The 22735-nt window shown below is 38.1% G+C and overlaps 1 protein-coding gene across 1 annotated transcript in view; it reads right to left on the bottom strand.

Annotated features, from left to right (window-relative positions):
- The window catches only part of cacna1da (calcium channel, voltage-dependent, L type, alpha 1D subunit, a), an 87246-nt gene that overhangs the window by 60279 nt on the left and 4232 nt on the right, over positions 1–22735 (bottom strand). The window contains exon 3 of the mRNA XM_084394623.1: positions 19155–19260. Within this exon, the coding sequence (XP_084250749.1) occupies positions 19155–19260 (106 nt within the window). The remainder of the gene's footprint in view (positions 1–19154; positions 19261–22735) is intronic.

Here is a 22735-nt window from a genome sequence, read left to right on the forward strand (position 1 = left end):
CGTAAACCGATCCATGGCATCTGAAATGACCCTTGAATACGTGTCATGGGGGAAAATAAGTGATTTGCCTTTTGTTTTTAAAGCATTGCAGCATGCAGCTCAGTCATGGCAGTGGCTACTGGGTTGTTTTCTGTGCATTGATGGTGTTAGACACAGCCATTTAACTTGTCAAATACCATCTCTTTATACAAACACACAGAGACTCAAGCTTTCTCCTTTATGTGTGTGTGACAGCTGTGCAAAGGTTGCACAATGAAAGAGGTTAGTTGGTGTGCGTGCGTGCGTGTGCGTTTAAGTGTAAGGACATTTGGGAAGCTTTTATACACGCTGTGGGCCTCGTTTTGCCAACATTTTACAGACGACTGAATGAAGCACTTAGCCCTGTGTAACAGAAAAAGAGCCTTTTGTTACTGCGGGAAAAAGAGTAACCCGGGCTCACTGATCCTGCTGCTACAGAGACGGAGAGAGCGATATGAGTGACAGCAGCGGAGGGAAGTCACTGCACTGAATATGAGATATTTACAGGATGTCAAAGAGGCAATCTGAAACAGATGACACAGAAAAGCACATGAAACAAACAAATGCACTTGCCAAAGATCTAATGCATTAACTTTGTAGTACACATACAGTATGTGTGTATAGCACACATTTATCCACCTAAAAATTAAATCTATTATGATAAACAATGAAAATGCTTTAATTAATTATACGGAAATAAAATAAAAGAGCATTCCTCTAAATATCATGATTATATTGTGTCTTAAAGTGACAGTGGCCTAATACATCTAATATACACAGCTGTGTGTCACCAAAGTTAATCAAACAACAAAAGAGAAAGAGAAAATCCCTTTTGTAGCTTTAACAAAGATAAATTGTATTCATTATATTTAATTTATACAGTGAAGACTATGATGTGTTATTTTACATTTGTTTATTCATTGTCTGTACCTGAATATAGTTAGATTTACCTGAAAAACAAAGCACTGCTTATTTCATCTTTGTTCTGTTCGTATTTTGTTTATTATTTTAATAATAATTAATAAATGCACTCTCCTACAAAATCACCCCAATCATCCTAGAATGGTTAATTCTTTACAAATAGAGCTAATCAAATCATCAGGTGAAATTGTTTTCATAACACAATATATATTGCAGAAAAATTAAATATCGCAATTTCATTTTTTTCAATATCGTGCAGCATGTCACCATTGCCTATACATAACATTTATTTTCATAATTGCTTCCAATTCTAGGGTGTTTTAAAATCCGATTTTAAATATGGCCGCTTTAAATGATGGGATTTCTAACGAAGCAGCCTTTAACTTGTCATATCATGCAAATAAACAACACAATTTTACATATCAAATAAACAAATGGATGCTAGAGAGCTTCATTAAGCGATATGGGGTTGAGGACAAAGTAATACAGCATTCCCAATCCATTACCCCTCTACTTTTATTCATCCATCAGTAATGTGTGTGAGAATAGAGAGAAAGAGAGAGAGAGAGGAAAACAGAGGCCTGTGGGGCAATCCATAAATATCTCTGACTCATATCTGCTTATTTATGCTCTAAAGACTAACTGTACATACTCTCTCTCTCTCTCACACACAAACATACACACACCGTGTGAGACACACACACACACAAACCATTAGCTAGTTTACTAAAACAAAAACATGTCACAAACACATGCCCTACTGTTCCACACATGCAAATTTCACCTTCAACATCAAAAGCTCAACATCCCTTTTATGTTAATTAAGTCTGTTTTAATTGTTTTGGTTAGTGTTGATGCATATTTGTCTGGATATTTGATAAGAGCAACATATCAACTCTATCTTCAGCCATACATTGATTTGGCTCAATCCTTTAATCAAATGCAGTAATTATGAATTCAAAGGATGAGTTGTAAATACTCTGAGGTGTTTTTGTGACTCATGTGTCCAACACACTTAATAAAGGAATATTTAACACAAGAATATTTAAAACACCCTCACGTCATTGCAAACTCGCATGAGTTTCTTTCATCCGGGGGACGCAAAAGGGGATGTTTAAAAAAATGTTCATGCTGCTCTTTTCCATGTAATGAAAGCAGATGACCAGGGGATGAAGACACAAACACACCATAAAAGTGCTCCATATGACTTGTCCTCTATATTGCATGGAAAAAAAGCAGCATGAACATTAAAAAAAAAATTCATATTTTGTGTTCCACAGAAGAGAGAAAGAATAAATTAAACATTTTAGGAGGATCAAATTCCTTTACACTCAAAGTTACTGCGAGTTACATTGACTAATCTGAGATCAGCCCACAACCATAATGCAAATCAACTCTATATATTACAGTAAAATCAAAACTGAATCAGTGTATGAGGAAACTTTTAGGATGGAAAATTTCCTGATGGAATTATTAATAATAACCTGATTCACAGACAAATGTGAGGAGAGAAATATTGGCATGAACAAATTCTTGAATTGAAATTGAAAGGATTTGAAATGAAGCATGTAAACACACACACACACACACACACACACACACACACAAGCAGGCACATTTGTGCATGTGGCGAATAGCTGGCGTGACATGAGTCAGTGTGACATCATGTCGTTTATCATCCCGGAAACATCACAATGTCCTCTGTTCAAAGTAACAGAATATGCGGCATATACCACCACATGAACTACATCCATCTAGCAACAAAACATCAATACATCGACTGTCCTTATATCAGTCATTTAAAAAACATTTAATGCAGCTTACAAAATATATTGCATAAACTAAATGTTAACACCATGATGTTATATACATACATACATACATACATACATACATACATATACACATTCATATATACACACACACATACATACATACATACATATACACATATATACACACATATATATACACACACATACATATATATATATATATGAAGTGCCATCTGAAATTTTCTCCTAGAATGTTCATTTTTATCAAGCTTGTATATTTAAGTTCAGTAATTTCACTTAAATGACAATTAATAGGTAATTTTCATTGCCATTTAAGTGAAATTACTTAACTTAAATATACAAACTTGATAAAAATATCAATATTACACTCTATACATACACACACACACACACACACACACATACATACATACATACATATACACATACATACATACATATATAGACACACACACACACATTTATATTTATATATTTATAAATAAATAAATAAAAAAATAAATATAAATATATATATATATAGACACACACACACACACACATTTATAAATAAATATATATAACATTTATACTTTCTTAATGTATACTATTTAAATATAATTCATCACTCTCTCTAAATGAGGGGTTTCAGCCTAAGTTTTAATGTGTAAAAAATGGTAGTAGAAGCATTGCGACATGGATGAAGCTTGGTATTTCTGAGTGACATGAAAAATGCGTTAAGACATCTCTACATCCTCCACTTCCATCTCTCTCTCTCTCTCTCTCTCTCTCTCTCGCTCTCTCTCTCTCATATAGATCAGTCAGTGTACACCAGGAAAGCTGGAGGGAGCGCAGACCACATCATAGAGTTCCCCCTCTACCTCCTACTGTACAGTGTGTGTGTGTGTGTGTGTGTGTGTGTGTGTGTGTGTGTGTGTGTGTGTGTGTGTGTGTGTGTGTGTGTGTGTGTGTGTGTGTGTGTGTGTGGGTTTGTGAAACAAGAGTGACAAACAACTGTGTCCCGGAACAGGACGTGCTTTTCTTCAGGAAAAAAAGCCAGCCAGCCAAAGAAACACAAATAGAAAAGATCCTGAATACAAGTGCGTTATAGAAATATGACGTTTTTTCAAATGACCTTGCAGTGATCAACTTTGAATGCATAAAGACAGCCAGATGAATGCAGCATCTATTCCACCTCCTCTCTCTCATAGCCATGCAATCCTGAACCTCGTCCTCTCGCTCAGTAACCCAGCAACCAAGCGCATCCCTTCACATTACGCAGAGCAGCTCAGAATCAGGTGTTCTTCTGCACGCTGTTCCACCCCTGACCACTGAGGGGCAGTGTGTGGGGGCGGCAGCGGGAGAACGCAGGCAGATGCAATACATGACTGAATACTAATAAGATCAAAGATCCCCCTCAAAACATCATCATAATGCAATTCAACTGCATTCAAAACTCCATCTCAGATTCAATTCAGATTTCATTTACCTCTGGAGCAAAGCAATTTCACCTGAAAATGTGGTACCTGATTGAACAGATGGGAACTATAGCAGAAGCATTTGAGCTAGGGCATTGAAGGGACGGTTCACTCACAAATTCTGTCATTAGGGGCTTTCACACTGAAGGGACCTTGTCATAGTTCCTAGAGCTAGTTCGCACCGCAGGAACTGGGAATGATTTTAGTTTTAGGAACGCATTTTGGGGGAACTCAATTAGTTCCTACTTCAGAGTAAGGTCTAACCCAGCATAATAGGAACTTCCAGTGACATAGGTGTACGCTGATTGGCCAAACACACGCAAAACACCAGCACCCGCCTGACACGCTGTAAAAATAAAAGTCACAACAACAAGGGCGGTTTACGTCACTTCCGAATTCCTACTGGTGGTGTGAATGTAACTAGGAAAATGGCCCTAGGGGAACATTACGTTTTCTGGGAACCGCCCTGGTCGCTAGTTCCTATAACTAAGTTCCTGTAACTGCCCCTATTATTTAGTCACCCAACTTTAATTCATTGAACAGAAGCAGCTCTTTTCCATACAATGAAAGTGGAACGGAAGGGAAGCAAGGATTGCCATGGCCATTCATTTTCATTGTATGGACAAGAGCTGCTGGTAAGATTTTGTACATTTTTTAAACCCCTGTGTGTGTGTGTGTGTGTGTGTGTGTGTGTGTGTGTGTGTGTGTGTGTGTGTGTGTGTGTATGTATATATATACAATGTATATGTATATGTATATGTATATGTATGTATATATATATATATATATATATATATATATACACACACACACACACATACATACATATACATACACACATACATACATACATATACATATACATATACATATACATACACATACACATATACATACATAAATAAATATAAAATGAAACCAGTTAACCAAACATTAAGAAATGCTTAACTCCTAATAAGTGAATGGATGTTACATTCATGCAGAAAACATCTTACAACAAAATTCCAGTAAAGACCCAATAAGGTTGAATTGTATCCAAATGTCAGCAGAGAAGTCAGAACAGCAAGAGTTCGAACACATCTAGCAAACTACTAGTGCATCTAGCGATGTCTTTGTAATGAAAAAAAGTCGCTAGTTAGTCATTATAGGCGCTTCTTCTCTAAAGCAAGTTATGATACACTTAACACATGGACAATTCTTTCGGTCCAACATGTGACAGAAATCCTTATAATAATCCAGAATCCTTTTTTCTAGATCACTAATCAACTTATTTACAGCCACCTTTACAAATAAAGCCTGTTTGCAGTTGCAGGAACTACCAAAAATAAATTGGCTTTTATCGTATGGGTGTATCTGCATCTATTATGTGCGTGTGAGCCCCTGCGAGTGACTCTGCATGTTAGTAAGTGTGATTCTGAAATCTGACTTGACTCGATGCCTATGAGCAAGATCGCTTGTTTATGCCTGAGCACGAGATCACCTGAGGAAAACTCAGCCAGGACAGAGTGCTGATGCCAAAGATGCATTTACACAGAGAGCAGCAGCACTATCTATAGTTACACATAAGGCCTAAAATGAACACTCGCCAAATGAGAGTAAAAATCGGTGTTGGCGAGTGTATGAAAAGTTGTAAATCAGCTGGTGGCTATGGGGGTAAATTGATGCCAAAACCATTGAAAATGGACAGTAACATTTTTATGAATTCTAACAATGCTTCTGAGAACATGAACACAAACAAACGTGCACAACGACGTTTCTCCTTCCAGAAATCTGCATCTCATCCAGAGTGCAAATTAAAAAAAAAATGTGTTCACTTTCACGTCTTCTTGTGCTTGAACGGACATATTCAAACAAAATTATGTCAAAATGCCCATCTTGGCAAGGATCCTCAGAAACATAGTCAGTTATGTCTTAAGTGAACGTAAACAGTTGAGAAAAAGAAAAAAAATGTGTATCAATATATTGGATCCGTGCATTAGCTCTTAACGTGACAGCAGCCTAATTTTCATACTGGTGTCTGAGTTTATATCTTGCAATTCTGACTTTATAACACACAACTGCGTTTAAATCATCCATTTCAGAAAAAAAGGTCAGAATTGTGAGATAAAATTTACTTTTATTTTTTATTCACGGGCGAAAACAAGCTTCCATAGAAAACTGCATTACATGGAGTCCTCACTAAATGCTGTAAATGCATGTTATCATAAATAAAAGAAAAAAAAACAATAAGTGAAAATATTAAATATATTAAAAAATGTATATAAAATGCATTGAGAGCAAACTAGACGCCAAACTCCATATGACTCTCTCTCTCTCCTTTCACACACTCCATTACACAGAATCCTACTAATCGAAATACATATAAAACGTATACTCAGTGTGGCACACAAAATCAAAGATTGCCATCAATATTTCACATGCATATACACATGAACGGACAGAGGCTTTCCAAAGCGTCAAACCCACACACACCAAGATAAAGAGCACTGGGAAGTCTGCGCATCTGGTGAAAATAAGCGGTTAGCTAAGTGATTAAACATACACTTCAGCCTTCATCACCACTGGGGTCCAGAGACACAGCCAGACACAAACACACACACACACACACACACACACACACACACACACACACACACGTCTGACTTACCTCAAAGAAGTCTATGGCTTCTCCTCCTAAACAGGTTTATGCTTAAAGTGTAACTTGACAGATTTTTCAACCCGCTTTGTATTGTTACAATGTCGGTAGTATATGCCAATGAACAATGTTCACTCGTTCTTCGTGTTACATGGCTGGACCGAGAAAATCATGTTTATTTGACAGCTAAAGTCCGCTGCATGTGTCTGACAGCTCAAGGGCTTTTGTGAAAACTACAGATTATACTTCCACATTTTGTATCCCTGCCCAAGGACAGTCAGATCAACAAAGGGCTATTGAAGGAACAGTTATTATTATTGTAAGGCTAGGCTTAAAACTGAAAATTGCTATGTACTATCCTACTCTTTAAACAGCATTATGCGGAACTGACAGATAGCGGTTTCTTTCAGATTTCCTAAAATACTATGTTTGTGGTCATCCAGTTTTAAATGTTGACTACAAACACAGGTTTTTCAGATTTTCCGTTGCACGTTCTCTCTATTTATGATTCTTTGCAGCCTTTAGCCGCTGCCTACAACCTACGACGCGCTAAACGTTTACTCTTTGAATTCGTGCACCCGGGAACAATACAAGTCGACACCATCAAGACTAAAAGTTTGCAAAGAAGTATTTCCTTCTAAAGCAAGGTGATATTCGACTCTGGTAAGCGTATCCATAGCACTGGTGGGAGTGGCCTTGAACGCGTTTTTTCCATTCCACTGCATTACTTTTCCATTATTTTTTTCTATGTAAATGCGCTAGGCGGACGTGTTTGACCGTTGCGCTCACATCTTGCGTCTTTTGCTGCGTCTCGCGCATGACATGGCGTTCTAAAAACGTGGCGCTCAAGTAAAAAGAAGTTCAACTTTTAAAAGACGTCTCGAGACCTTGCGTTTTTCCCCATTCCACTGCCCGAGTCTCGCGTTTTTCAAAGCAACCCCGTGTTCTGGTTCTGGTTCACCCTTATGGTGCAGTTTTCGCTTGGGGCTGATTTCATCTCAAATCATTTTGCTCTATTTTAATCTCACAGTGACTCTAATGTAGGTTAAACCTGACAACTGTGTGAAAACGCTGGTGTAAAGCTTACGTATGCCAGAGTGTGTTATGTTTGCTGTCCTTTTTCGCAGGGATAAATTGTCTTTATAATGATGTTAAAACCTGAAAAATCTAAATTGCGGTCTACCTCATGGTCCCCAAAGGAAAAGAGATTCATACATTTGCTATCAAAAAGTACCATAGTACAACCAAGTTTTCTTGACATGCAAGGCAAAAAAAAAAAGTCACTAAAAGTGATCAAAATGTCCGCAAATTGAAATTGTGAGACAAAGAGCTCAATGCTGTCATTATTATATGAACAAAATCATATACATAACATTAAATTTAATCATATTAATTATTCAGATGGAACATTTATTTAGATTAAGTTGAAGTATTTGACAAAAATGGTGCATGTTTTACATAGTTTAAAAAAATGCCCTCAGAAAAAGAAAAAAAAGTCCCATTAAATCCACCACAGGGGGCATATAATATCTCTGAATAAATAAATAACAAATACAAAAAAAATAAAAAAAATACTTTCAGACACTGGTACCATGGTCTTATGTTTTGTTGTTGTTGTTGTTGTTGTTTGAGTACCTCAGAGTAAATTATGACAAATCTATATTGAAAAATTATTAAACATGATTTTAAGTTAAAATTTTGGTGGTCAAAAGATTGGAATTCTTTTTAAATGTTTTTGAAAAAAGTCTATTATGTTCAACAAGGCTGCATTTGTTTAATGAAAATATAGTAAAACCAGTAATATTGTTAAATATTATTAACATTTAAAAACTGAAAATATTTTAAAATGTAATTCCTGTGATGCAAAGCTGAATTTTCAGCATCATTACTTCAGTCTTCAGAGTCACATGATCCTTCAGAAATCATTTTAATAAATTTAAAATATCACTGCTGTATATTTTAACTCAAATAAATTCAGCCTTGGTGAGCAGAAGAGACTTGTTTGAGAAACACTGAAAAGCTTTAGACCACCGTACATATTTATAAAGTCAAACGTATATTTAGGTGCTGTAACAACCTAGCTTTTTTGTAGTTCGCTCAAATGTGACAAATTCATGTATTAATATCTGAATTATCCATGTAGTCTGTCAAAAAAAAGAAGAGATCATAAACACATGCACAATTAATTATAAACAAATTGGGAAACTGCAGTTAAAATTGTCACATTGCAGGCAAATGCTGTATGTCAGAGCATGAAATATCATGTCAGAAGCCAATTATAATCACTGTACTATGTATTGTATTTTTGTAAGAGTTATTCTGCATGTAAAGATGCCTGCAAGGGGTAACGTGATGGTGTAGTAATAATAATTAGCTTAATTTAACCACAAAAGTGAATGTAATGTTTCCTCCATGATATACAACATGACATGCGCGTGTGTGTGTGGTAAAGGTTGGAGAATATGAATATTATTGGCTATGAAAAGGGCACGCTCGTACACAGCAGTGTTCAGCAGGAGCTGCCTGGAGCCTTCAATCTAGTGCAAGAAACAGCCAGGAATAACCTTATTCCAGACCCCACATCTATGTTTGTGTCTGAAAAAGAAATGTGAGTGTCTAAAGAGGCTGTGTGTCACCTTGTGCACCAGGTACCAAATGATGGCTTTCCTTACTCATACATGCTGCAAACCACATTTCTGAGTGGCATATCGTATGTAAGGAAGGGTAACGGCAAGACAAGTATTGTAGTTTGACTCAGACAGGTACTGTACGTCATTAGTGGAGAGAGAGCTTGGGGCTTCAGGATGTGTTGACTGCTTCTCAAATACTCGACTCAAGATGTTCCTTTTTTGGCCAACTGACGCATGATCTATTTGAAGCAAAATTCGAATGGGTCGGAATGGACCATTTGCACTGAGCTTTGTGACGCACTTCCGTTTGGAAATAGTACGTCTCACTTATTTCCGGTTATGTTTACTTTCAATGTACTGTGGTCAATGAGCTGAACAAACGCCACCTAAAATGAGTGTCCGCAATAAGATTAAGAAATGTGAAAAAAAAAAATGAAAAAAAAAGATCAGAATTTTCCAAACTTATCGGAACATGAAGTTTTAATCCAATCCAAGCCGATCCGGGGTGCGTTTCCCGAAAGCATCGTTAGCCAACTATGTTCGCAAGTTCCGTCGTTATCAGCATAGTTCAACGAGTCGGTGTTTCCCGAAACCATCGTTCCAACGAACATTCGCAAACAGCATCGCAAAGTTGTGTGGTTGAAACGACAGCTCTCGACCTGTGGTTAGAAGCATAGTTTCTTGTTTGCATGACATGTGGACTTAATAAATCCTTATCTTGAGCAAAATAAGCAAGATGACATTCGGTACAACCTGTGTCTTTTATTTAGAATACATACAAATGTCATTTACGTCTTTGAGTTTGTCAAGAGATTTAAAGCACCGTTTTTGAAGACTGCGCATGTGCGAACGTGCTCTACTATGTAAGAACGAGCCTATGATTGAATCTGGAAATAAAGCGAAATAACTGAGAAAAATTAGAAATAGTCTGCCATGTCTGTAATTTATATCAAAACATCTAGCTTTAATTCGATCTCAAACAGTTTCATTAAAAGAAGTTATTACTCCACCACGTGCGTGACGTCATAAACCAACGTGGTTGAACGACCACTTTGCGACAATCGGGAAACAGTCGTGACTAGCTAGTTGGTTTCTTCAACGATGCATCGTACTATGGTAGTGAAGCATCGTGTTACGTCGTTGTACGGGAAACGCACCCCTGAGAAAGCAGTGGCTGTTAAAAATACGCCATTATTTTACCATAGGGTGTCAGTATTCGTCTAAACTAGTGACCGCGTGAGAACAGATGAATAACATCAGTACGAACCACGAACATTAATTTATTTGGATTAAATATTTCAATCATTCTGTGGTCATTTTTCAATGTCGATCTTTTCACTATTTAAATGTTTATGCCCAAAATGCTATAATTCTCCTCTACGCGGTGTGCGTTATTGATTAAATAGCCCAGCCTATTTAACATCGTCACAGGCACCTCGGGCATCCCATTTTAAAAGACTGGAATAAACACCAGCGCACACAAGCAATCCTTTTAATAGTCAATTTCATTTAAAAATGTAAACCCAATAGGTATGAAATGTCAGAAAGAGATAAAAAACTGTTCATGAGAAGACGAGCATATATGCATACAGGCATATCATTTTCATAGGACTGCTGCAGATTAGTGGATAAATATATTTAGCCTATCTATTATTCAGAATGCACAGTTGGAAAGAAAATATGTTTATAGGAACATTTCAGCAGGCTCAAGATAATTAATACAGAGATCATTATTCATTGTTTTAATCAACTGGCAGCCATAAAACATAGTGATAACCTGCATTCTCATGTATGGAGGCGCGCTGAACGCTCTAACCGGAAACTTCCGATATGTACTAACTAGAGCGCGGAAGCAGTTGTGCAAGTAGTCCATAGACAACGCAAAGTTGTAATATGCAATTATGTAAGTTCTAATCTTTCAAAAAGTGCAAAATGTAAATGCAAGTCATCTTCAGGTTTTTGAACAGTTATTCAAATTGCTTGTAATATATGGTGCTTGCATTAGGCTATAATTCATTTAATTTGATGCACTAGTAATCAATAGTGAAAAGTCTTTCTATAAATAGTAGAAACTATTTCAACTAATCTTTCAGTTCATATACATTTATTTTTTTATTTTTTTTAAATAAGGTTTACAATAGGAAGGCACCAAAATTTAAATTATGGCCAATACCAATTATTTTTAATCTATGGCCGATAAGCAATAAATGATTTGAAAATTATAGTACTTTATTCTAGTAATAGTACTTTATCTAATTAAAGAGTTAGTTTACCCAAAAATAGAAATGATGGCTGTCTTCACAGCGTTGAAGCATTTCCTCCCAGACCTGAGAGGCCATCATGTGCTTGTTCGCACAGACAACACATCAGTGGTCTCTTATATAAAGCATCAGGGGGTCTGTGTCCGTGCCCGCTATTGCAGATTCTCCTGTGGTTCCAAGGAAAACAGCTCTACCTGAGAGCAGTATACCAGAGTACTTAGGAGCATCCTGTCGAGGCAGGGGCTCAGGCCCGGGGAATGGAAACTTCACCCCGAGGTGGTGAAGCTTATATAGGAGTTTTTTCGGCCAAGCAGAAGTGGATCTGTCTGCGTCTCAGGATACGACGCACTGCACACTTTGGTTCTCCCTCACACACCCAGCTCCCTTGGGGCTGGACGTTATGGTACAGACATGGCCGAAGCTACATGTGTACGCTTTTCCCCCGATTGCTCTGCTCCCAGGAGTTGTGGAGAAGGTCCGTTGGGACGGAATAAGTCTACTATTAGTAGTGCCGTACTGGCCGAGCCGATTATGGTTCTCAGACCTGGCGTCCCTCCTCAACAGCTCTCCCCTGGAGATTCCAGTCAAGGGGAACTTTCTGTCTCAATTGGGAGGCGTGACCTTTCCTTCCACCCCGAGATACAGCGGGAGTGCAGACCTCTAGTGGAGACCATACTTAACTCCAGAGCTCCCTCCACGAGGATACTGTATGCATTGAATCGGAATGTTTTCACTTCATGGTGCGGATCTCGACAGTGGGAAACAGTTAACTGCCCAATTGGTACAGTGCTGGAGTTACTGCAGGTTTGTTTTTCCGCAAGGTTATCCCCTTTCACACTGAAGGTGTAAATGGCGGCCTTAGCTGCCTACCATGTCCCTTTGGGTGGTGTATCCCTGGGGAGAAACCCGTTGTGACACCTTTCCTCCGTGGTGCTCTTAGGCCAGGACAGGAGTATGGCGGCGTAGAAAGCCTTATTATGTAAGGAGGTATCCCTATAAGATGTGGCATGCGACAGACTGGTCCTCTCCACTCACATTTGTAAGGTTTTACAACCTGGACCTGGGCACTGCCCCGGGTTCACAGGTGCTCATGTCTTAGTTGTGCTCTCAGTATTCACACGGACAGGCACTTGTAAGCATAGCGTTTGGGCATTATCGTTCCCAAAGCGTCATCAACACAGCACAAGTTCCCTCGAAAGGAAACGTCTCAGGTTAACAACTGTAACCATAGTTCCCTGAGAAGAAAATGAGACACTGCGTCACCCTGCCATACATCCTTCATCCCCGTGATCGACTTGCTTCGGCTAATTGAAGCTAATGTCGGTCATTCCGGATGTGTTTTTATGCTTAGTAAGTTAATCAGAATCTGCTTAACACCGCTGAAAATGCAAAACTAAATACATTTTGTTTTGTTCAACGCTTGCTCGCAAATTCTTTCAGCATAGCCAACTAAATGTAAACACTTTTTTATTATAATGGGAGTTTTTTGCAAGAGTGCAGAATTCACTGAGCTTGCGCTTTAGAGATTGGCAGCTTATATGCTTAAACATAGATCGGAGATTACGCTGCACACACACAGAAACATCAACGCTACCCTGTGACTTATTAATTAAATAGCTACGTGACTTCGCTACACTATATTTCTCAGCGACGAGTTAACCGCTGTTTTTGAAGTAACAGCACAACTTCACATGCAAATCTCTCATCTCTCTCTAAATAGAATTCAAATAAATGTAATCTTGTAATTCGCACTACATCCCTGTGTTTGATTTAAAATGGGCAGAATACTAGATCTAACGAGCTGTAACTGATAAATATTGTGCTGCAAACATCAAAAACAGCTTTAACTTGTAAATTCTGGCAAATGACCATGGTATAAACGGCACAATCCACGGCTAGCTGTGCCTTAAACGATTTGAATGCACTTTGCGTCGGGCGGTTCTTCGCCTCCACATCATGCATTAAAATTGTTTAATGCACAGCTAGCGTGGATTATCCCTTACATATTCAACAACAGCTCGTTCCGTGCGTCATATGCCATTATGCCATTTCTACGCCATTAAACATGCACAGAAAGTTCCAGTTTTTCACATGTTTCACAAGTGTTTACATGTCTTATGGAACGGGTTAGAAAAGGTTTAAACCAACCCTTACAATCCAAATGAATCCGCTTGTTTTGAACCAGGAACTCTCCTATGAGAGTTTTCACTTTCTATACTTCAATACTCAACCCTTTAACACCTAGAAAGGCCAAATGAAAGCTGAGACCTTTGGGTAATGCAGTCCCTTAGAAATAGGACACCTAATAAGCAGAGAACTCATGCATAAAAAGAGGCATAGAAACATCCCATAACACAGCACAGATGTTATTGTTGTTCAGTAGTGGCAGAATGGCGAATGAAAAGATGCATGGCTGCTGTAATATACACTGAGAAGCATTTACATTATTCATAACTGTGTAGCGTTGAACAGGTGGTCACTAAAACACATGAGGTCTATCCCATTTCACATACTGTATTTCGGCACTATTCTACTTCATTCTACGCGTACATACCAGACAAAAGTTTGTGGTCAGTAAGATTATTTACATTTTTTTGAAAGAAGTCTCAATGCTCATTAAGGCTGCATTTATTTGATCAAAGTAATACTGTAAATATTTCTGTAAATATTTGAATATATTGTAAATGTAATTTATTCAGCATCATTACTCCAGTCTTCAGTGTCACACAATCCCTCAGAAATCATTCTAATATGCTGATTTGCTGCTCAAGAAACATTTCTTAATATTATCAGTGTTGAAAACAGACGCTTAATGTTTTAGTGGAATACATTTGTTTCATGATTCCTTTATTAGAATGTTCAAAAGAACAGCAATTACTTGAAATATTTTGGAACATCATAAATATCTTTACTCTCATTTTTTATCAATTTAATGCGTCCTTGGTGAATAAAAATATTAATTAAAACCCCCCAAAAAAAATCTCACTGATTTTTGAATGAGTGTTGCGTATAATGAACACACTCTAGATCAGGATTAAAAGCACCCTGGAAAACTATTAGCTGGAAATATTGCTCAGATGAGGAAATGGGTTGTCTGTGTGAGCTGTGTGATAAAGTTTTGCTTTGAAAAACACTTAAAATTTGTAAGGACTAAGAGACGCTTGATCCTAAACCGGCCCAACCCTCTAATTGGAGTCTGTGTTAAATGAAACTCCCCTGAGCTGCATCTGAAACCACAATTTAAACTAAAGCTCAGCTGAGGAAAAAAAACATTCAGAGGAGAATTACCAACCAACCTGCCTTGTAGTCAGTAACAATGCTTGATCTGTGCCACTGACGCTATTTCTGTGCTCTCTGTTCTTTGAAAGCAGTTCTCATGCAGTCCTGTGGTGTATGAGGTGTTCTCTGTGGTGCTAAAATCAGCAATAGACAGTCTCTGAATTCATTTGCATGGTATTATGAGAAGTAGGAATGTGCTGCTAGGTTGTACCCATTTATTTCGATTCCTCGCTTTCTATTAGACATCAGCCTTCAAAACCTTTTGGGCAAGCCATTTAGGGCCATATCACGATTTTAAAATCACAAAGGTCCCAAATTTGCGGTGGTTAGGGGGGTTCATTTTGATTTCTCTAATCTACATGTGTATTTCAAGACATTTGAAGGTCAAAAACATTGGATAGCAATAGCTTTAAAACCATGTCAGTGGGCAGTAAATTATTTGCCAGTACCTGCTCTCTCCTCATCTCCATCACTCTTTCTTTTTCTCTCTCTTTATCTTGAACAAAAAGTCATGTCACGCATAATCATGGCTGATCATTGTTTATATTAGCGATCACTGGTTTCACTTCAGTGTACTCGTGCACATCCCCAGTAATAGTAGTAATATCCCAAAAACATAAAAAAAAGGGTTAGAAAAACATTCAATAACTGAATTAACTAATGTTTTTATGTTAACGTTTTGTGAAAATTATTTGAACAAACATTCTATTAATGTTACTGGAAGAATGTTTGTTTATGACTTTAATTTAAGACAAGTTGGAGGTTATCCTAACTTTTAAGAGGTAATTTACGATGAATTCAAATTCTTCAAGTTTTGTCTTAAAGTCCCCCGTAGTCAATCATTTTATCCCTTTAAACTCATCTTTGATCAACAAAATTACATAGCCTATTTAAACTGGGTTTTTTTTCCTGTGAAAAAAAAAATTATTCATGCCTTAAAATAGCTTGAATGTAACTGTGCACCCTTGCCTCATTTAGTAAACGCAGATCAATGAATATGCAAATTAGCCCCGCCTCCACTCACTCACACCAGCTCAGAGATCCACTTGGTCAATTCATACACAAGTCGATGTATCAGAATGGTAATGCATTTTATGTATCGCTCTCTACAACTTCAGACACATAAAAGCAATTAATATGATTTAGCCTTTGGCTTGACTACATTATCAAACAGCAAATAATGTGCTGCTAATGTTACACAAACCATGTTCCCATTTGCCATCTCAGAGTCAGTGAGCTGCCTTCTAACAATCAGTAGCCTATCTTTAGAAACACTTTGAACAACATCATAAAATCGTAATATACAAGCTATATTGCTATACGTAACCATTTTTCATATCAACAGAAAAATACACAGGGATAACCTGGCTTCTCGAGACTCCCCTGCTTCGCAGCAGAGTAATAATGATGATATGTTAAAGCCCGCCAGCACATTGACGTGATTGGTTACAAGGTAGTTTGTTCACCTCAGTTTTAAGGAGAAAATACTCAGCAATGGTGTTGACTAATGAATTTGCACATGCTTTGTCTTAAAGTGTATTAAAAACACCACATAGACATCTAAACAACATTAAAAATGTGATTTTCAACACGGGGGGCTTTAAGAAAGTTTTGTGAATCCTGCCCTGGGTCTCTAGATTTTTGTTTTGTTTTATTAGTTTTATCATCCGCAAGGTGAAAATCATCAAAATACTTAAAACAGCATGACTTATGGTAAAGCGTTTATTTAAATCACTAACCTTAAGGATGAGTAATACTAACAGTGATGCTTTACCTAGTAACATAAAAAAAATAAAAAAAATCTACAAAGATAAAAGCACATCTTTAGACCTTGATCATACATGGTGCAGTTTATATGCTAACCATAGGTTATAGGCTCCCCAGCATGACCCCTGCTCATCCGTGTGAAAGAACAGGTGATGTATGTTATCATGCCTGCTGGGATTCTGATGAAATTTTGCCTCGCGATTACCTACCGCTGTTTAACACACACACAGGACCGCAGACGGATGATATAACACAGCCGCCACAAAACGACCGAAAAGGATGTTTGTTGGACGTGTATTGTTGTCACATGTGTGCGCTGTAAGAACAATGCCCTGCTGAGTGTGAGCTTTACAGTAATCTGAACTGTACCATAATGGTGGTGCAGATGGTCACATTTCATTGCCGTCGAGTGGAAACCTAGTACGTCCAAAACTGCTACTTTTCAGAAAATGGGGGGAAAATGATTTTTTTAATTATTAAATATTGTATTGTAACTATAAAAGTTTATATTGTGGCTTTATATATGGTCAGACACTTGCATGTATCAATATATTATTGACATTTTACCAAAATGACATTTTGACCAGTGAATGTATGACAAATGTTTCGTCCGTCATTAGAACGGCCGCATCTGAGACAGAAAGTGCATTGAATTACGGTTTCATCAGTTGCTCAGTTTTTTCTGTCATTTGGCCAAAATCTCATGTTATTAAAGATGAAGTGCTACGCATGGCTATTTTAGACAGCATGGGCTGTGACTCGCCCACAAATCCTAGACTAGGACTCTTCTCCGCTCCTCAAATATACAAAATATTAGCCATACAGTATATGAAAATTCTGAACATAATCAAACAAACAGCTCTTTATTTACCATTGCATTGCAAACAAGCATAGACGGACCAAACTGCGCGCGGCACTTCATTCATGATAGAGGCGGTGTGGAGTTATGAGGTTTAACCAACAGTTTGAGGATCCAATGGAGTTATGAGGATTAGTCACAAGCTCTTTTTTAATACTTACCATTGGTTAAATATTTGCAAAACCCACAGAAAGACATAATGATTATAGTAATGATTTATGAAAAAAAAAAAAAAAGAAATATGGAGATTCAAGGGGCCAGATTTACTAAACAGGGCAAATTAGACACGCAAATTGAAGATCACAGCCGGACCATTTGGTTAAAGACATGCTTTTTTTGGGTGGTAGCTAAATTGACTAGCGCAAACCTCAGTAAATCACCTTGCATGATTCCTTTAAATACTCTCCTCCCATAAATTCTGTGTCTGAAAGGGAAACTCCTACAAATGCATATGCAATAAGATGAGCCGCTAATTTTTCACTGCATGTTTTTAGTAAATCCTGACAATAGTTTTTAACACCAAAAGAGGGTTTGCGCTGGCACAAGCCGTTAGTAAATCTGGCCCACGGCCTCATGACAGCGATGATTTGTAAGACTACAAATGAAAAAGCACATTAAAGTTAATCAGAAACATTCCCTGCACAGTTTGAACATTTCAAGAAACTTTCAATACAAACTCAGTTAAGGGAAACACTTCATCAAACGCAGCCCCAAAGTGCTTGTGGGAAAAAACCCAGGATACAACATCTCTGCCTGCCGTTTCTCTTTCCTGTCTGAGTTTAAATCACTAAATTAAACCATGCCAGTAGCCAAGAGAGCTATTCACAAATCACGAAGCCCTCGTGCTGAGCTCCACTCCGCCACAAGATCGAACAGCTGTCTTATCTCAACTCACAATCGTCCTCTCGGTCCAACGCACGGCGAAGAACATCCGCCCCCTCCAAACTCACCAAATCTGCGATCCAAATGCTCCGCTTGTCTAAATATAAATCTAAAGAGTGCAAAATCAGATCAATTTAAACTGTACAAGAGAAGCACTTTGTCGACAGGAAGAGAAGCAAGTTTGAAAAGAAAATGTCTGAGCTGAGCGTGCATCTGTTCTCAGAAAAGATCATCGAGATTATAATGAGACAGATTTTCCTCGATGTCCTTCCAGGAACATACACGTATAATCACAATGCCGCGGCTCTGTTTGAGGAGAGAAAGACATTCGCCTGTTGTCGAAGGGAGAAATTATTATGAAACAACTGAAATCCGGCCTGCCTTGCCAAAGAAGTCCTCATTTGCTATTATTTTAAAAGAAGATACTATATATTTTTAAGCCACAAGAACTATGTGCTCTATAAAGACACCTGCACACAATAAAAGAGCTTAATGTCCATTAAACGATGTCATATACGCCCCGTGGAAGATGCTCTTTGACCTAAGATCCATCTTTAGATGTACACACCAGTTAATGTGAGGGCGGGGTCATGGCAGGGGTCAAGCTGGAACATGCTAAAAGGTCAAAAGGTTTAAGTTGTTTACTCACCAGGTCGTGGTTGGTTGAGTTGGAATCATCCTCGGGAAAGGGGATGTATACAGCTAAGGCCATGCAGTTGGCGAAAATCGCTATCAAAATAAAGATATCAAATGGCCTGAGGTGAAAGTTAAGGAGTAGAACAAAGAGAGTATTACATATTTGAAGTTAGAGGCTGTCAATACGTACATTCAGTCATTCTTGTAAAGGTAAAAGTCAAATTTGCTACTGGAATCAATCAAACAAGACACAGTACAGTTCTGTACATCGAAAACTAGAGGAAAGAAATTCCAAGGTCGAATTTCAGCTCGTCCCTTGAATTTGCTAGATTCAAATCTACTTAACAAGGCTCAAAAATGCGATTTCTGTCAGAAATGCAGTGATATTGTCATTGGCCCCCCCACAAAAAGTATATTTTTAAGTGTGTAAAAAAAACATTATATAAAAAAACATTGATTATTTATAACCTAAAGGACTGGTTTCACAGACATGGCTTAGAATAAACCAGGACTAGGGCATTTAAGTAGCTTTTATAAATAAAAACATTACTGGTGTGCATCTTCAGATTCATATTTTAAGATACGTCAGTTGCTTTCAGTTAACACAGCTCAAACAGTCTGGGACTAGGCGTAAGACTTGTCTGTGAAACCGGCGGAATAATTGTATCTTTCCAAACCATTCTAACTTATGTTAGTAAAGCCCCTTTCACACAGCGCATTGAACCCGGGAAATTGCCGGCAAATTGCCGGAACGCCTTCTGTGTGAACGCAAACACGACCCGGGATTGATGCCGGCATCGATGCCGGGTTGGGGACCTAGTAACATTGCCGTGTTCAGTCCCGTAACGCGTGCTGTGTGAACAAAAGCCGTAATAATGCCGTGTCGCAGTGATGACGCTGAAGCGCGGGATCGTTCGCCAGCTAGTGAAGCGGTACGTAATGCGCAAGTTTATGATCGAATCAGAGAAATAAATGCACAAGCGTGGTTTCTCGAGAGAGAAATCGCAGTTCATAAGCAAACTGAAGACGCTGCTGAGACATTACAAGTCACATCGATGTCACGTGTCTGTCCGGGACATACACGGGTTGTGTGTGAACGCGCTCTCTGATTCCGGAAAATCACTGGCAGTGTGAATGAACCAAAATCAAACGAACCCGGGTCAAATCCCGGGTCACTTTATCCGTGTATTTTCCGGAATCTCTGTGTGAAAGGGGCTTAAGTCTCAGCCTTAGACGTCAAAATTGGCTGAACATCTGATGCATAAGGCACACAAAATGGGAAACACTTCAGGAGTTTCAAAGTCTTCATCTGATTGGTTGAATTCTACAGGATTGCTTACAAGGATTTGTGTGTGGCGTTCTTTAACAGTCCGCCCAGAAACAAAGCCGTCGTGACGACACATTTTTTGTTACTTTTAGATGATTTGAAATTCTCCGAACAAAATCTACACACGTTTCCAATCGTCTTCTAAGGTGTTTCGCAAACAGGTATTTTTGGTTTTTGAATTAATTATTTATTAGTTGCATGACGCACTGTTATTGGGCATCGACTTCACATTTTCACGGCCCTAAGCATGACGCTGAACAAAACAAACTCTGATTGGTTGCTTTACATGTCCTTGTCCAATAAAAGCTGCTACGTAGTCCAGACCTTCAGCCATCAGTCTGAAAGTCTGGCTACGCGAGACTAATAACAAGTCAAGAGAATAATATTCAAAGCATCAAAGAATACAAAAGCTATAAAAAAAACATATCATCGAAATATTCAACAATCTCTGACACCGGCCCCTGTTCATCGGTACATCTTTATTACTAAGCCCAGCCCAGCTAAATCTCATCTTGTGTTTGGTCAAGAGGGTCAGAAGGAAATAGCAGTGAGAAGCTTGCATGTGTTTTAACAGCAAAAAGCCCATCACAACAGTACTGAATCAGCCGCTCTGCTTTCCTGCTAGTGAGACAAATTGTAAATAAAAGTGTGAGTCACAGGACCTGAAAATGCTGCAGTCTACATTAAACATTCAACGTAATACACATCTATACTCTGCTTTCACAAAAAAGCATATTTTGTGTCAAGGGAACATTATGTGCTAGATTGAGGGTTGCGTCTCGCATTACTTTTTGTACTCACTTAATGCGTTTTTTTAAATCCAGTACAACGCAATGTTCTAATTTTACACTGCTAAATACTCTTATTAGGCCATGAGCTAGGACACTAAAATGTTGGATTATGCGCCATTCAGGGGAAAGTTCTCTTTGACTTTCCCATTGTTCCCTTGAGTAAAGAAAGAGAACTTTGAAAGAACATTAGTGGAAGAACGCTTGCTCATAACTTTAAGAGAACCTTGCCAGAACGTTAGCTAAAGTTCTGAGAACATTCCCTGTTAGCTGGGAATTTGGTAGCGCTGAGCTAACATTAGCTTTGGCATGTTCATACACAAATGTTCACATCTCCATTGCTTTTTTCACTGTATATTATATTGTATGACAACAACAAAAGGAAAAAAAGAGATATCCTTGGCTATAGACCTTAGGTTAGACGCCAAAATTGAATTTAACACAGATGAAAACAATGCTGTGAGGGATAGACGTACAGTTTTTACAATGGCACGCACTGTATAAAGGTGTTAACTCACACCTTTCAAAACTTTCTTATGAAGTCTATTGACAGCAGGGGTGTAATGATACCCTCATGTCACGATTCGATACATATCACGATACTGAACTCACGATACGATATTATTGCGATACTCCAAGGTAAAATGTACTGTTGATTAAAATGCTCAATTTGGGATTACATTGGGGGTGGAAATGAATAGGCCTGGACTTGGTGCAATGTACAGGACAATGTTGACACCAGAATAAAAATATTCATGATTCTGAAGCTAAAAAAACAGAATTATTTTAGACGAAAATGCTTGCACTCTGTCACTGGCTAGATGTATTTAAAATAATCTAGGCTACTTTTTACTGGTAATATAAGACATTTGGCATTATCAGCACCCACAAATATTCCCCCATTGCATTATTATACATTATATTCAACATTATATATAGTAGTTTAATGTAGCACTGACATTAAAACTCTGTAAACTTGAATTTTTTTACTCACACAGTAATTTTCCTTTTGGGTGAACTATACACAATACACTGTCACTATCCACGATACATTTTGTATTGCGATATATTGTTACACACCTAACTGACAGCGGATTGTTATTAAACAACAGTACAATCAATTGAACAGCTATTCTCTCCCTCACAGCCATGTTTTCATTCCTATCAAAAATTAAACATGGTGCTACCCTGATTAAGGTCTATAGAGCCTCTCTTGTAGAGATGCATTTGAGATCTGCAGCTTGGAAGCCATAGCACCTTCATCTTCCCCGTGCGGCCGGGGAACAGATGTTCTTTTCAAAGCTCAGTTATACACGCTGACTTGCGCTTGAGATTAAGGTGCTCCTCACTGCAGGGAACACAGTTTCTCTCTAATAAAGACCACCAGACAAGCTTCTACTGAAGATCACAAGCTGAGATGTCTGCGAGACGCAAAGGTGGACTACTTTCATTTGTTTACCTGTTCTTTTGATGATTCGC

Source organism: Rutilus rutilus (assembly GCF_951802725.1).
Source record: "Rutilus rutilus genome assembly, chromosome: 22".
In the NCBI taxonomy this organism is placed as follows: Eukaryota; Metazoa; Chordata; class Actinopteri; order Cypriniformes; family Leuciscidae; genus Rutilus; species Rutilus rutilus.